Genomic DNA, 16,228 nt, shown 5'->3' with positions numbered 1-16,228 from the left:
TCAAAAACAACAAAAGATAAAAGAGGTGTGCGGCTGCCATAAATGGACCCTAATCTGCTCACAGCTTGTGGTTCAATGTGATGACTGTAAGCAAATGATAGCTTTGCACACAAATACGTACACCCACACACACAAACACAGACACCCTGTGCCCTTCACAGCTAGAGAGTCCTTCCAGCCAAACCTCAGTCAGCAGCTCAGGCACGTTCGGGTGTCACAGCAGAATCCAAAAGGAAAGCAGCTAGCATAATCTGGCCTCTCAGCCTCTCTCTGCGTCTCGGCTTTGATAACTCTCTCTCGCTCTCTTCAATCACTTGGTGTGTTTTTCTGTTTCTAAATTATCCTGACGTCTCTTTTTCAGCGAATGTGTGAGAGCGCTGACAGAAACGAAGAGAAAGACATGGCGATGACTCTTGTAGGAGTCCCGTTTTTTCCCCTGTTTGACAGGTTGACAGAGGGTTCCAGTAAACGCTGCGTTTACAGACAGACTCAAACAAAAATAAACAAAAACTTTCCTAAAACAAATAACCTCTCTCTCTCTCTGTGTCTGACACACATGCTATTCCTTCAACTCAGGCAAGCCCAGTAATCTAGTTAGCTTGAAACAACGCAGCCACCTCAACTACAACGGCGACATAAAGCATCGCTCAGCGATCAGAAAGACAATGGGGATATTGATTGGCTGGGAGAACCCTGTTCAGAGAACAACTCCCCTCCAGATAACAGCAGCTATATATTTCTATACCACTAATGAGGCTGTGAGGAACAGGCTGCACTGTCAGGCAGATCCGTGGATACCCATGAGAAGCCCTATTGTGTCGAGATAACCGTGGCCTTTCAGGGCACTCAACAAAAGCACTGTTGAATCTTACTGTCTTTATCGCTGCTTCACCAAACTACAGAAAACCTTATTGTTAGTTCACGTTAATGGAACAACTTTAGCGCTGAACTGAGTGCAATCTCTTGCCAGTTTTCCACAAATTATTACACTATCATCAGGTGCTCAGGCTCCTCTGATTATTATTGTAGGTTACATCTTCCCACATTAGACTGAGAACTCGAGAAACACAACCGGGCAGAAACTTGTCCTGGTTTAATCTCAAAAAGCACTAATCTTTCTGAAGGCTTCACACTTGCTACAGACATCCTTCGTGTGCTTGTGATGGAAAGTGAGAGCGAGGGGAGAGAGAGCAGAGCAGGCTCTGTCTGTCTGAGAGGCTGCTCTGCTGAGGGATGTTTTGGGGCCAATATTTACATTTTGTTTTAGTGTTGGGAACTGGAGGGATCAGTGGTACTGAGCTGTTGACAGGATTACATGGTTTGTAGATGTGTGTGAGACTCTCACTCTCTGTTTCTGTGTGTGTGTGTGTGTGTGTGTGTGTGTGTGTGTGTGTGTGTGTGTGTGTGTGTGTGTGTGTGTGTGTGTGTGTGTGTGAGTGAGAGACACAGGGAAACAAGAAGAGAAAGCGGGCAAAATTCAAATATGGAAATATTGGTATCAGTCAGTTGCAAAGCTTTGTCAGTGCCACTTTTAATGTGAGCGCCGAGTATTATCTTGCAATACACATCAAAGTTCGTCTGCACCATTGGATAAATGAATCAGAAAACCAGCCTTGACTTTTGTTAAAGGGCACTCCATTTCTGTGTCTGTGCTCTCTGTCAGTGTTAAATCAATTACAGCTAAATAAAGAAAGACAAGACTTGTGCACTTTACACTCGATGATGCATGAGTCTATCTGAAGTGACATGAATTGGGTTACTTTGTCTCTAAAATCTATAAAAACTGAATGTATTTCAACATTATTTAAAGATCCAGAGTGAATCAGTGATTAAAGGTTTATATTCTCTGAATAAATAAGAATATTGATTTTCAGTCTGTAGGCGTTAGAATATCTTTGACAAAACACGATCCATACAAGCTGAAGAAGTTCTGCTGCAGTGTGATATAAACGATCATTCTCTGCATCAAAAAGACCAGCATCATGGATTTCACACAGCTGTGCGGTAGCTACTTGTTCAGCTATTAGCGATTAAATTATGTGGACTATCATCAAGTGCAACCTGGGCTACTGCTGCTGAAAGCAAACAGCACAAATCAGCAGCTTGATTGCAAATATGCAATATATCTGTTTAGGTGAGAGCAGCCAGCTACAGATGATGGAACATTTAAGGATTAAATTATGCAATCATAGTAATGCTTTTAAAACATGTTTGTTTTTTCTTTGTGATTAATCAATAAACTGTTCGTGCAAAAACTCACACATTCATAGGTCTCCGCTATGAAAAGCAGCTGGTCCATGTTTTCTCCATTATAGCCGAAGTCCTAAAAGCAAATCTTGTCACCCAGCAGCCATCTTGAATCTATATTAACTTTTAATCAGGATTCTTTGAGCTCTTTCTCTTCTGACAACGCATAACAGGGTTCCTGCGTACATCACATGACCGCGTGAAGCTGAATATCGTGATCATCTTTCAAACTTTTTTAAGGGCACTGTGCTGAATTCATGTCACTTTGTGTGATTATACATATGTCTGTGAAGGTTCTCAGTCATCCAGGTCATCGTAGTCTAAGGAGCTTGGAAAGAAAAGTGTCTTTTATGAGACGTTTCACCTCTCATCCGAGAAGGTTCTTCAGTTCTAAGAGTCAAATGGTGGAGAGTCCCAGATTTAAACGACACGACATCCCAGTGCATTTCCGACCCAGCAACGCACTCAGACAAAAACTGGTTCTCCCGAAAGACAAAACGCCAAAACACAAACTTAACAATGTGGTGTACGCTGTACAGTGTAACGAGGAATGCCCAGACCTCTACATTGGAGAGACCAAACAGCCACTTCATAAACGTATGGCACAACATAGAAGAGCCACCTCCACAGGACAAGACTCAGCAGTCCATCTGCATCTAAAGGACAAAGGACACTCTTTTGAGGATGCCAACGTTCACATTTTGGACAGAGAGGACAGATGGTTTGAAAGAGGAGTGAAAGAAGCCATTTATGTTCACTGTGAGCGACCATCTTTGAACAGAGGCAGTGCTTTATGACACCAACTGTCTGCCATCTATAATCCAGTTTTGAGATCCCTTCCCAGACGCCTTAACAGCCACTCACACCCTGGGCCATCTGACCTCAGGAAATCACATGATAGGGTGGGGCCAGGTTTCACAATGAGCTCACCTGAAACCCTGGCTAATTGTGACCCACACCCGTCTTCACACCTTGGCTCATTGGACTAAGCAGAGGATCATCAGGGGGTCCTTTTGTCCATCTTTTGGGGGGATACTCCCACTGGGTTTAAACCTGGGGCTCTCCACCATTTGACTCTTAGAACTGAAGAAGCTTCTCGGATGAGAGGTGAAACGTCTTCAAGCAACTTAAAGAAGTCCAGACGCTTTTCTTTCCAAGTGATTATACATAGTTTCCTCAGTCAGACTGTTTAAATCCCAACAGTCCCTTTTCCCGCCAGCCACTTTCCTTGAGAACCGTAATCATTTCAGTGAGTTCCTCTGTGATTGGGGTGTGTTAAACATCACTCCATCCTTTCCAGTTTATCTTCTCACCGTGCACGAGCCCTTTCCTCGCACTGAACCAGGTTCTCTTAAGTAAATTACCATTTTATTAGTTCTCTTTATCGCCTGAAACTACATTTAGCCAGAAGAGTAATTAAACCTGGATGACCTGGCCGGAACTGAACAGATAATAATATAGTCAGAGAGGAGAGGAGCGGAGGAGGGAAGGAGGAGACTGAAGAAATGTAGAGGTGGTTTTATTAAATCTGTCAAGTTGATATTTGGTGTTTTCTCTTTTTTTGTGAAGAGTACCTGTAAAGATAACTGTTTTCTATGGTCAAATATGAGCACACATAACACACGTTACAATAATCCAACTACAAACAGTTATTAGAGGACCCGTTTCTTTCAGTCAACATTATTGGCTGCATCCATCGACTACGTTTCTCATCTCTTACTTCTTTGTCCTGCTCGGTGTGTTTGAACGAAAAATCACTGCTGTATATTTCTGTTGATGAATCTGTTGCATAACTTGTGCTGATTCACTTCAGCACCTCACATGTCTTAGGTAACACCACCCCAAGGCATCACAGTTATGCGGCACTTCAAATTAGTGTTCATCAATATGTCATATCCACCTAAAATGCTACAAGCGTACCTCCTTGATCTAAAGGCTGACATGAACACACTGTAGCAGATAACTTCATCTAAAATATGTCACCAAGTTGTTTCCAAGATCAGAAAATCTGAATGGTGGCAAAGTTATGAAAAGCAATAGATTTAAACTCACCCAGTGTGCATGAAAATGTAGCTGAGATACCTCCAGGCCTGGGCTCGTAGCTGAGGATGGTAAGGTAGGGGACTTTTAAGGAAGGATGGACTGGAAACTTGCAGGACCAAGCGGTCCATCTGGCACCCATAGTACATGAACACAGCTACCTGGGAGAGCAGAGAACAAACAATAAGTGACTTGCTGTAGTATTTATGATAAGAATAACAAATACACAAATCCATTCATAGATTATTATAGAAACAATGCAAATAAATTACTTCAGTAATTTCACAGGAGTTGAGCAAAAGCTTCTGATTTAATATTGTTTCAATCAAATTTACCTGGAAAAATCAGTGGTGGCATCAACATCAAATACTATTGTTTTTTTTGCTTTGTTTTGGGTTTTTTTAGGGGATTTTGGGGGGCGGAGCCATCCCTTTCTCACAAAGCTTTGGATGTTTTTGCATTTTGTGTTTTGTTGTTTTTTTTCTAAAATTTTTAATTTGATGATATGAAACATTAAAGTGTAAAAAACATACAAAAAACAGGAAACCAAGAAGGTGGCAAACACTTTTTCACACCACTGTATGTTTATCCTATTATTAAATGTTTTATATACACCTTATATGGGCAAACTATTATATCACCACCACCACTGACACAAGCCGGATGGATCCATGCTTTTATGTTCTTTATGCCAAATTCTGACCCCACCATCCCAATATCACAGCAGAAAAAGAGACTTCTCAAATAGGTAACATGTTATTCAGTCTTCTGTTGTACAGTTTTGGTGAGTCTCTTTTTCTCAGCTGACATCAGTAAAAAAATATATATATATGTGAAGAAATAATAATTTAAACGAATTTATCCTCTCCCAGTTACATCTCCCATCCATCGTCCATCCTCCCACCCACTACCCCCCTGCGTGTGCAGTGATTTTTCTCCCTTTGTTTGGTAGAAGGGGCAAAAAGGGTTCTTTTGACACTAAAAGTTGCAAACCACTCAGCAAGAAAGATGAAACCTGGACACATTTGGGTGTCCCAACAGAACAATGATTGCAAACACACAAAAAAACGAAATGGTTTAGGAATAGATAAAGCAGGCTAACATTAAACTTCTGGAATGATCTTCCCAAAACCCAAACAGATTTAAATATAGAAGAGTGTCCAAATACCCGACGAAAATCATGCCAAGAGCTTGTTGATGGCTAGTTCAGGGACATCTTGCTGAGGGACATTCAACCAAATATTAGTGGCTGTGTTTGTATTTATTTGCACCTTTATTTATAATTTTAACCCTGTGTGAATTAGAGAAAATCCATATTAAATTCAAACTTGTGCAGTCAATTAAAGATTACATTATACTAAAGAATATGTCGTACAGTCATTCCACCTGGAAAAAGAACAGCTCAGAAATCAGTAGCTCAAAATTACTACAACGATCATGTCCATGATGAGTGTAAGTAAACGCCTGACCACAACTGTATAACAGGCACACTGACATCATACTAGAGGTGCACAAGAAGGCACCGTTGAAAAGCATCATGGTCAATTCATATTAAAATGTACTATTACTAAAAGATTCATCACATTTTATGTTCCATCAACTTACCTCTGCGATGGTGATAGCCAGGATGAACCAGGGAGGGGGACAGTAGGTATAGCTGTCAAAGTACCACTTGCGGTCGACCTCACGGGGTAGCGTCTCATAGGCAACGTGGCGGACCAACCGCTGGGACAGTCCTAAGCCTGCCTCGTCTCTGAGACTGCAGCCTTTTAGCTGCCTGCTGCCCTGCAGAATCGCCCTCCGGAAACTGTTGGAGCGCTTGTTGCTCATCTATCGAAACAAACATAAAAAGAGGAAGAAGAAATATTAAGAATGGAAGAAAACTGAAGAGGAGATGGAGGTAAGTACAAATAGTTTAATATAACAGTGTAACTATAACCATCATTATTAAAACTCACTATCAGAGAGTTTTTTCAATTGCTGTATCTGTGAGAGCAGGTACGGTCATCACAAGTACACAGCTCAGAAACCCACCCGCTGATCAAATCTTCTGTTTACAAGGGGCAGCCAATCGAAATAAAGTTGCTTCAAAGGCAATGACAAGGGAGATAAAACGGCTTGTTTCATGCAGTCGATGAACTGAGGGACTGCACCAAGGCCCAGGATAAAAAAAGGATTATATTGAACCGTGAATCATTCAAAACTACCCAGGCTGAGAGTCTAAGGACAAAAAAATGAAGCAGGAATGTGTATGATTTGGTGCTGTTGGCTGAACAAAGGCATTTTTCACACTTTTGTGATATCCAATAGGTCAAATGATTGACTGACTAAGAGAATAATCTGCAGTGAACTGATAATGAACACTGCCAGCCACCCTACATTAAACAGTACAGACACGTACAGGCATTAAAAGCTAACACATCTTTTGCTGAACAAACATGTCCATCAGAAACCCGTCCATGGAAAAAAGGTGCAAAATCCACAAGAAATGAGGGTTTCCAGGCTTTATCGCATTTGTAAATGTTTCGCCATTTTCAGCAGCCTTTGTTTGAGCGTAACAGTACATTAAGAAGGTCAGAAAAGTGAGAATAATAATAGGAATGTGTTTTAGCTATCTGCCACTTAATTATCTTTACATTTTCCACAAATAACCAGACGAAAAAATGTTTGCACAAATCTTAAGAGTAACTGAGTAAGGCTTTTTGTTTTGCATAGATGGCAAAAGAAATTCTAGTTTATCCTTTCCAGCTCTCTGCCTAAATCACAGCCGTCTCTATGCCGTTTATTGCACTTGCTGTGTGTTTTATAAGATTCTTGTCCCACATCTCCATCCTTCTCTCACTCTGGCTATCGGTCCCAGTCTTTCCCTCCTCCCCCAATCTGTTTCCAGCTCCGCTCTGTTTATGTGACACTCCATAACTCAATTTTACGGCTATGTCTGTGTCTCTAGAACTGCAGGAAGCCCAGATGTGTCAGTTAGCAGATGCTACTTTAAGGCAATAAGGATGAGTGTTATTGTTTTCAGCAAGGGCAGAGATTGGGGAAAAAAACATAAATGTGTTGTGGCAGCGGAGCTGTTGGCAATAGAGGTAGATGTGGACGGTAATACTGGATCTTCAAAAGCTACAACTTTAAATTGGCTTCAAAATTGCGATGTGTAAGAAAGCTTCAATTGATGTTTATTCAAGTACGAGCACTGGCTTATCAGAAGGAACATTTTAGTTTAAAGCCAGCAGGCTTATCTTCTTGTTTACATCTTGAAAGCAAAGACATTTATCACAGCTAAGCTCAGTTTAACAGAAACTGCACGAGAAATAAAGATAAGAAGGAATACACGAAATCAGAAAAACAATAAAATCTCTGAACAGTTGTCTGATAGTTCTTCTGACGCTTTTTAATGAGACTTTTAGAGTCTTAGGACTCATTGTTTGGAGACAAACTTCAAAAAAGCCAATTATTTCAGCCTTTATATCAGTCACAGAGAACTGTGGGAAAATGATTACAGGTTACCATGGCCACTTCGAGACCGCACACCGAAGCAAGCGCTCTCACAGACATCCCCCCCAGGCAGCCATGCCCCATAAAGACAGTCAATTCTTCGTGTGAAGCAACTGTGATTCCTCTCGTCTTTGCGAGGCACAAAAGAAAGAATAATGTTCTGTCTGTTTTCTCGCTGCCAAGAGGAGAAGGGAGAGGGGCAGAAGAGGTGAGAGGCACTGATGAGCGTTCGGCTAGGAAGAGACAATTTCTCTGTTTGATCAGTGGAAAATACAATCAGAGAAAAGAGACGGAAGAAGAGGCAGAGGAAGAAACAAGTACAACAAGAAGGGGACAGAGAAGGACAAATAGGCGGAGGATCAGAAGAAATATGATGAAGGCTGAAAAGAGACTATAGAAGTGTGTTAGTATGCGGTTTATGCGGTTTATGCCTTAATGCCTCCGTTAGCTCCACCAGGTCAGCCCTGAGTTTCATCTGTTTTGTTGGATTACCCTCAGTTTTTTGGCAGAGCGCACAATGTTGGCATCAACAGAGCGGCTTTTAAAAAAGCACAGGCAAAGACACACACGCACACAAGGTGGTCACACTAAAAAAAAGTTCAACCAGGCTTAACATTTACCGCAACACACAAAACAACGTCATCCGTCCACATTCCTGGTGGACTGCTTTCCAAGCCAAGTGAAACAATTAAAACAACTTCCACTGTCATAACAGAAAATCCTTTCTCATATGCCACTGTGTGTTTTGGCATTTCCACAATGTGTCTTGGATTGCGTTTCACTGTCTCCACGTGTTTTCCTGCCTGAATGTCGACGATTGTGTCGAATCACAAAAACAAAAAGATGTTGGGAGATCTTACACCAGCATAAACAAACGTCCACATAAAAGAAGAAAAAAAACTAACATAAAGCTCAAGCTCTCTCAGGTATACATAACACAAAACAGGACATGCGAGCATGCATCATAAGTTATGAGCATTACCTGAATTTATTCCACTCGGGTGAGAAACTGAGTGGTTAAAAGTGTAGATATTTTGTAAAGTATAAACACATTACGTAGCTATTTTCTGCCCAGGAAAGCTGTAAAAAAAAATTCAACACATCAGGGTGATGTATGAGAGAGAGTTAAATACAAGGAGACAAATGTAAAGGAGAATGTAATAAGCATACAAAATAAGAAAGAAATAAAGAGCTGGAACCTGCTGGTTTATTCAATGCAAGAAAGGCAGGTGGAAAGGTAAAGAGTTAGAGAGGATGAAGAAAGCGAGCGAGCAGTGATATGAAAGCTAACTGTGATGGAGCAGTGAGCAGGCAATTACTGACAATCACGCTGATGGAAGAGCTGTGGTGCAAGGGAGAGATGGCGCAACAAATAAAACCCTCACAGTTTGTCTCTGTCTGTCCTTTCCTTTGCCTCCTTTTCTGCTATTCCTCCCTACTCCTCTACTCCGCTCTTTCTTTGCTGCAGTCCTTCTTTCTCTGCCTCAAGCTCCCAGTTTGCAGTTGGTACTTTTGAGCATCGTGCCTGCGTGTTTACATACCACGCATTTCTTCAGATAGTCATAAAATGTTTCACAAGCCTTTTCACAGAGCTGTGGGTTCACATGTGAAGGATCCCACCAACAACATTTTTACTGTTGACCAATCGAAACAGTTCAATGTTAGTGTTAAGGTCATCGAAATTCAACTTACTATAAAAAAACCTTACTATGTTTTTTACAAAGCTCAGGAAATGTCTAAAGATGGTCAACCTTTGTAATCCACCAGTGCAAAGCAGTGAGTAACTGGAAGATGATGATAAATGCTTTACAAATCTGAAATTTTAGCACCTATTTACTCAAACATGCACACCTTATTACCATAACCATGAGTCACTCCTTTCTCTCTTATGTGTTTAGCTGCTGTTGGTGCTGCCTCTGTGAATGTATAAACTATACTTCACTATATTGTACACAAAGATCCACACGCACGCAGACCTCCATTCCTTTCTGTCCCACTTCCAGTTGCACACCATGACCCACAGGCTCTCACGTGACATGAATGCACCAAATAGAAAATGTCCTTTTGACATTTTTCCAAGCTTCCTACAGGCCTCATTCCTCACCCACTGTATCACACAATAAACAGCTCCGAAGAACAAGAGAGACAGGGAGAGATGGACTCTCTTACAGTCAGAGACAACAATGAATTCCTTACAGTCTGTACAGAGATGTACACCCCCACCGCATCCCTTAGCCACCCAGTAGTTATTGTGTACCACATAAGACCACTTCACAGTATCCTGGGTCAGCAGTTGAGTCTCCCACGAGGTATAGCAGCAAGAAAAAAGAGAAGAAAAGGTTATGAAGAAGCTAGCAAGGCTGAAGAGACTTGAGTGAGACCTTGGACAATCAGCGGCGGGCTGTGGTTTGAAGGTGAAACTGTAAGTGGGGCAAGGTGAGCCTTAGGAGGGGTAATTCTCACCAGACAGGGAGTTATTTCCTATTAGGAGCAATCTTGTGTAGCTGAGGTGATTTTGGAATATGGTGGATGTAAAGCTGAAAAAGTTCCAGATGTGGCAAAAAAAAAAAAACTGTTCCACAAGTCACAAATAAATCTCAGTTGCTGCACATTAGGAGACAATTAACAAGTCTTGGCCATACTTCAAACAGTTTTGGCCTCATACAGAGTACTATGAACAATTTTTAATCAGTCTTTTTAATGTCTCTAGTGTTTAGAGTTGTACTCTACTGCTTGCAACGTATGTTTTGCTTTGGCGTATTAGATATTCTTTAGCCTTCGGGTTTGTGGAAGCTTTAATGTCATCACAATTAAGAGAAAAGGTGTGACGTCCACGTGAAGTCATAAGTATTGAGTCTTTGACACTCACCAGACACTTTATTAAGTATAGTCGTTCAGCTGATCAAAAAGCAAATATCCAGTCAATCAATCACATGGCAGTAACTCAAGTAGACATGTCGACGCATATTGGTGCTAGGCACAGTATTTCAGAAACTGCTGATGTAGTGGGATTTTCTCACATAACCATCTTTATGGATAATACAGAGTTACAGAAAGTTAAATCATCTCACCAGGTTGACAAAGTCCTGATAACAGATCTTTCCATCAGCATTGCCATCAGCAAGGGCCAACAGGACTTCCAGTTTGTGGGGGTCGAGCTCAGAGCCATGGGTGGCCAGCAGGTCCCTGAACCGCTCTGTACTGATGAAGCCTGAGTTTTCGGGGTCATACTGCAAACAAAAACATATGGAAATGCAAAAGATTATTATTGATTCATTATTTGATTGATTATGTGATGATTACCTGTTTAAAAGTATTATTTAAATAGAACAGACAGAAAAATACTAGACAAACGAAACATGGTGTCTTTATGGGCACAACACTTGCAGTATATCAAACAAATAAAATAAAATAAACGTTTTAAAAAGTCTAGAGTAGTCAGTTTCACCTCGTGCACAGTTTTCTGCAAAGCCAAATATCAATACCCTAAAAACCATCAGCAGCAGTTTAGTCATGGTTTGAAGATCTTGCATAAAAGAGCTCTAATTGCTCTAAAAGGCCCAACTGTGGAGATGCAGTAACTTATAACAGCTTTGAATTTCACTTTGAAATGACACCCTGCACCGCATTTAGCCACAGGCTGCTTTTTGCTCATGAGAGGAAGCATTCAGACATATCTGAAAAATAACATACCCAAGATTTTCTGACAAATCCAAATATGTCAAAAGACCTTCAGAGCAGTGATTACTAAAGCACTTAAATGGTAAAAGAGCTTTGCTTTTTTCCTCCACTCTTTTCTTTCCTTTGTGCCGTGTGGCTTCAAATCTTAAGTGCCAATTTATAGTGAAGTTGCCACTCAGCCTATGCATATATACATGCACGCACACAGACATTTAGGGGGCCAGAGGAAGGACCTCTTACAGAGGCTTTCTGATTGCAGAGAAGTGAGCAGTGTTTCTGGAATAGTTCTGAGTGAAATGTGAAAAATCGAGCTGCTCATGACGCCCTAAAACAAGAAAAACAGAAAAAAGGTACAGCCATATGCGACAATATCTGTCTGGCCTCAAATTACACTAGAAAGGACTTGAATGTGTTATTTGGATGTTGGGTTGATTGTGGATTCAGACAGAAGACAGCTGCTGCCACTCTGCTTGCCTCTGTGCATGTGAGTGTGTATGCACATGTAACTCTGTCTTTCTCTATCTGTATATTTGCAAATGTGCACATCCATGCATAAAGATGTGGCATTCAGACAATATTAGCCGCCTGCCAGACTTCAACACCCCTGAACCAGATATAGTTACAGCACGCATGTGTCAGCGGTTGGGTGGAGGCGAGGAAGAAGGAACCCAAACGCAGGACTCGCAGGTAGGTGACGATTTATTATAAGGAGTGGATGAACAGAACAAAGGGAGAAAATGGCTGGACGACTGACTGAAGCACTGACTGACTAACTGAACATACAGACGGAGAGACAACATCACAATAACATCAATGACACGACATTGGACTGGTTGAACTGAGGGACATAAATACACAGGCTGAGTGATGAGAGATTAGAACCTGGTGAGTACACAGCTGAACATAATGAACTAATGATAAACGGGAAGAGGACGGAACATAATGCACATGGACCAAGGCTAACACAATAAAACAGGAAGTGGAACAGGCAGAAGATAAACAGTGAACGTGAACTGAAAATACTGGGTCACCGACCCAGGAACCCTGACAGCATGCATGCGCGTGTGTATGCAAACGTGTGGTTGCCATATGACAGCGCTAGCAGAAGCTGAGCACAGCCAGTCTGGCAGCAGGTGGTCTATGGTTGACCAAGGGACAACAGACAGAAGAGGTTCTAGCTCTCTCTAACATTGTGTGTCTTTATTTTTACATGTTATCTAACAGCGATGATGCAGTTTTCATTTAACGCAAGCCCATTTGTACATTTTCAAGCCAGTGTTATCTCTGAAATTTGCATCTAGCCTGAAACTTGTTTATATGCAGTTCGTCTGGCAGCAGACAATTAAATGCAGCTCGTTCCAGCAGGCAGTCATGTGTAGCAAGCATGCCGGTGCTACAAAGTATAGTAAGTAAAGTGTATGCTATGGACTGACTCATCAGACAATGACAGATGTTTTTAACATATGCAGTCCTTTGAAAAAACTAAGTTTACCTTCACTTGCAAAGGAATAAAGAGGTTAAGAAGCAGCAAGTGCTGATGACCAAATACACTTAATAATAACACTTAGATAATCAGCAAGTGTGAGTTTATTAGTCTGGAGCACTCAAGCGTATGTTAACACAATGCCACAATCTTCACAGGTTAGAGGTCCTAGCAAAGTGACCTCTAAGTCAGATGTTCAGAGAACATGCAAAAAATCCAAATGCTACATCTCAACTTTACAGGCCTCAGTTAGCATGCTAAATCACGGCAAAAAAAAAAAAAAAATCATGATAGAAGAATTAGAAAAAAAAGACTAAACAGCACCTGGAGAAATCACTAGACCTCTGACACAATGTCCTGTGGACAGATGAAACTTTGACGCACAACAGAATCTTTCTGCCAAAACCAAACACAGCATAGCACCACCCATCCACCACTGTCCAGCACAGTGGTGGATGGGTGATGATTTCAGCTTGTAGTCACTGTGACCATGAATTCCTCTGTATATCAAAGCATTCAGAATCAAATGTGAAATTGCAATGAGCTGAAGCACACCAGCAAACTACAACAGAGGGACGGGAAAAGAAAATGTAACTGGACTTGGTCCAGATCTCAGCCCGATCAAAATGCTGTGGCAAGACCTGCGGAGAGCTGTGCATAAACAAATGGCTGAAAACTTCAATGAACTTAAGGAACAATGTAAAGACGAGTGGGACAATTTTAATCTATCACAACGTGAGGAAGTAATAAAGTCATATAAAAAATGATGACCTGTGAAAATGTTTTTTCCACTTGACAGTAAACAGAAGAAATGACTGACAGCAGATAGTAAGTGAGACCTTTAGAGTATAGAAAGCATGATGAGAGGCTCACACGATTAATGCATGGAGTTCTCAAATGTTGAAAAGCAGTACAGTTGCAACAAAGCTGTACATTTGCAGAAGAGGAAGTAGCATGGAAAAGTGTCTAGATGTCTGTATTTTTTAAATAAGTCATAGGTTTTCCCACTTCACTATATAATCGCTGACAATCTGATCCCCTGAGAATCAGCTGTTTTCGTTTTGTTTTTATACAACAACTGATTCATTGAAACCATGCAAAATGAGTATTTTCTGATGCACAGACCCTCGAAGTACATCAGGTGGTGCATTTGAATTTGTCTTCATTTTCCCAGCCTTTTTGAGCCCTCTTACGTAAAGGAGATAGCTACATGAATTTTCAGGTGTGAAAAATGCATTTAAACTCTGATTTTTTTTAAATGGCACAAATGTTCATAGTAGGAAAGTACAATTTTGCATAGCTTCATTAAATATGTTCTGAGGGGATCAGATGGAAACCTTATTTTAGATTTGACTGATTTTACTTGGAATGGTACGGAAGAGGATTAGGGCCACTGGAAAAAAAAAGTGGGCACATCTTTTTTTTCCAGTGGCCCTAATCCTCTTCCGTAGAACGGCCTTACTACTATTCAATATTATATTCAATATCACATGAGTAATATTACATTTGATGATGTGACTACTTACTTTCACATACATATCTGTAAGAAATGTTTGGAAAATGTGACAGCAATCTGAGAAAAACCATAGTTTAATGCTAACAGATGTAGCACTGAGAAAAGACAAAATAGGACCACAAGAGTAACCTCACCAGAAGGGAGCCAAGTGCTCTTCGTGCCTAATGACCTCAAGCATACAGTGCTGTGAATAAGCATTTGCCCCCTTCCTGTTTTATTATTTTGTTGTGTATTCGTCACACTTACATATTTCAGATGATCAAAAAATTTTAATATTAGACAAAAACAACCTGAGTCGATACAAAATGCAATTATTTAATAATTAAGGGAAAAACAACTATCCAGACCTAGCAGGCCCTGTGTGAAAAAGTAATCGCCCCCTAGACCTAATAACTACTTGTGCCACTCTTGGCAGCAAGAACTGCAATTAAGCATTTTCAGTGACTGGCAGTGTGTCTTTCACATCGCTGTGGAAGAATTTTGGCCCACTCTTCTTCGCAGAATTGTTTTAATTTAGCCACACTGAAGGGTTTTCAAGCATGAACAGCCCATCCATTTTTGCATTTTTCAATATTAGACAAACAGTCACCCCTGAATATGCTCAAACTTGCACTTCTGAGTGCAACATGCTCTCTTTACTTTATGCACCACCAAAAAATCTCACTTAATGCGTAAAATGTAAACTCTCCTCTACAGAAGTAAGAACAAACCTTCTTTTGCAGATCAGTGAGCTCCCGTTGAAGACATTTTGTCATGATGAAGTAACGTCAGCTAAAGCCAGTCTCACCACTCTGAGCCAGGCAATATGTTCAGTGTGTGTGTGTGTGTGTGTGTGTGTGTGTGTGTGTGTGTGTGTGTGTGTGTGTGTGTGTGTGTGTGTCTGAGAGAGAGAGACCCTGTCATATTGTTTGTCCCAGACTGTGCAGGGTTATTTCAAACCAGGACTAAAGGATTACAGTCCAATCCAAGACCCCCGCCACATACACCGCCCCAATATTATCCCACACCCACCCTACTTACGAAACCCCCCCCCCCCCTCCCCCCCCCCGGCCCCCATCAACCTCCTATCACCCCCCTCCATCTATCCCCTTCACACAACACCCTCTTTACCCTACATCCATGCACCTCTCCTTCACTTATCCCCTTTACTTTCTCACTGTAAAGTAAAATACAAGAAATCCCTCAGAAGAAAAATAAATAGTTCAATAAATGTGCCTGTTATCTCTTCCCATGTCACTCACAGATGCAGACAGCCATGCATTATTTTCCTCACACACACAAACATCTTCCTCGCTCCACCCTGCAACACCACAGGCTTCATAGCTGATTGAGCACCCTCTGAAGTCAATGGGCAGACTGCTGGGGTGGAGCTGCAGAGGGACACACACTCAACAATGGACCACTGATGGCAATTTCATGCAAGGTTTAGCCAGTTCCTTCACTCCAATTAGTGATTGTTTCTTTCGATGCAGGTCCACGCAGAGAAGGACATTATATCGCACAAAAAACATTTTTGACCAAGACTCTTGGCACAAGCTAAAACTGGCACATTTAAGCAAGTTTAGTTTGTTTGTGTATCATTTAATCAATTTAATTAATTAAGTTATGAATTAAATGATTAACATTTAATTGCACTTTGCAAAGGAAATGAGTGTGAGCTGCACATAAAGATGTACTAATGCTGTTTTTAAAATTATGCACCGACGTTATTATCATCTGTCTAGCAGTTATGAAATAACTTTGAGTTTTGTTGGATGCATTTT

At 41.1% G+C, this 16,228-nt stretch overlaps 1 protein-coding gene across 2 annotated transcripts in view; it reads right to left on the bottom strand.

Annotated features, from left to right (window-relative positions):
* rhbdl3 (rhomboid, veinlet-like 3 (Drosophila)) overlaps positions 1-16,228 on the bottom strand; it is an 84,876-nt gene that overhangs the window by 20,463 nt on the left and 48,185 nt on the right. For both annotated transcript variants that reach the window (XM_085410176.1, XM_085410177.1), the window contains 3 exons: positions 10,857-11,015; positions 5,893-6,117; positions 4,300-4,448 (listed from right to left, as the gene is read on the bottom strand). In XM_085410176.1, coding sequence (XP_085266302.1) covers positions 4,300-4,448; positions 5,893-6,117; positions 10,857-11,015 — 533 coding nt within the window. The remainder of the gene's footprint in view (positions 1-4,299; positions 4,449-5,892; positions 6,118-10,856; positions 11,016-16,228) is intronic.

This window comes from Rhamphochromis longiceps, linkage group LG6 (assembly GCF_057381845.1).
Source record: "Rhamphochromis longiceps isolate RC_006_pf linkage group LG6, R_longiceps_female_GT1.1, whole genome shotgun sequence".
NCBI lineage: Eukaryota > Metazoa > Chordata > Actinopteri > Cichliformes > Cichlidae > Rhamphochromis > Rhamphochromis longiceps.
Note: the sequence above shows the minus strand (reverse complement) of the source record. Positions and strands in the feature narration are given on the sequence as shown.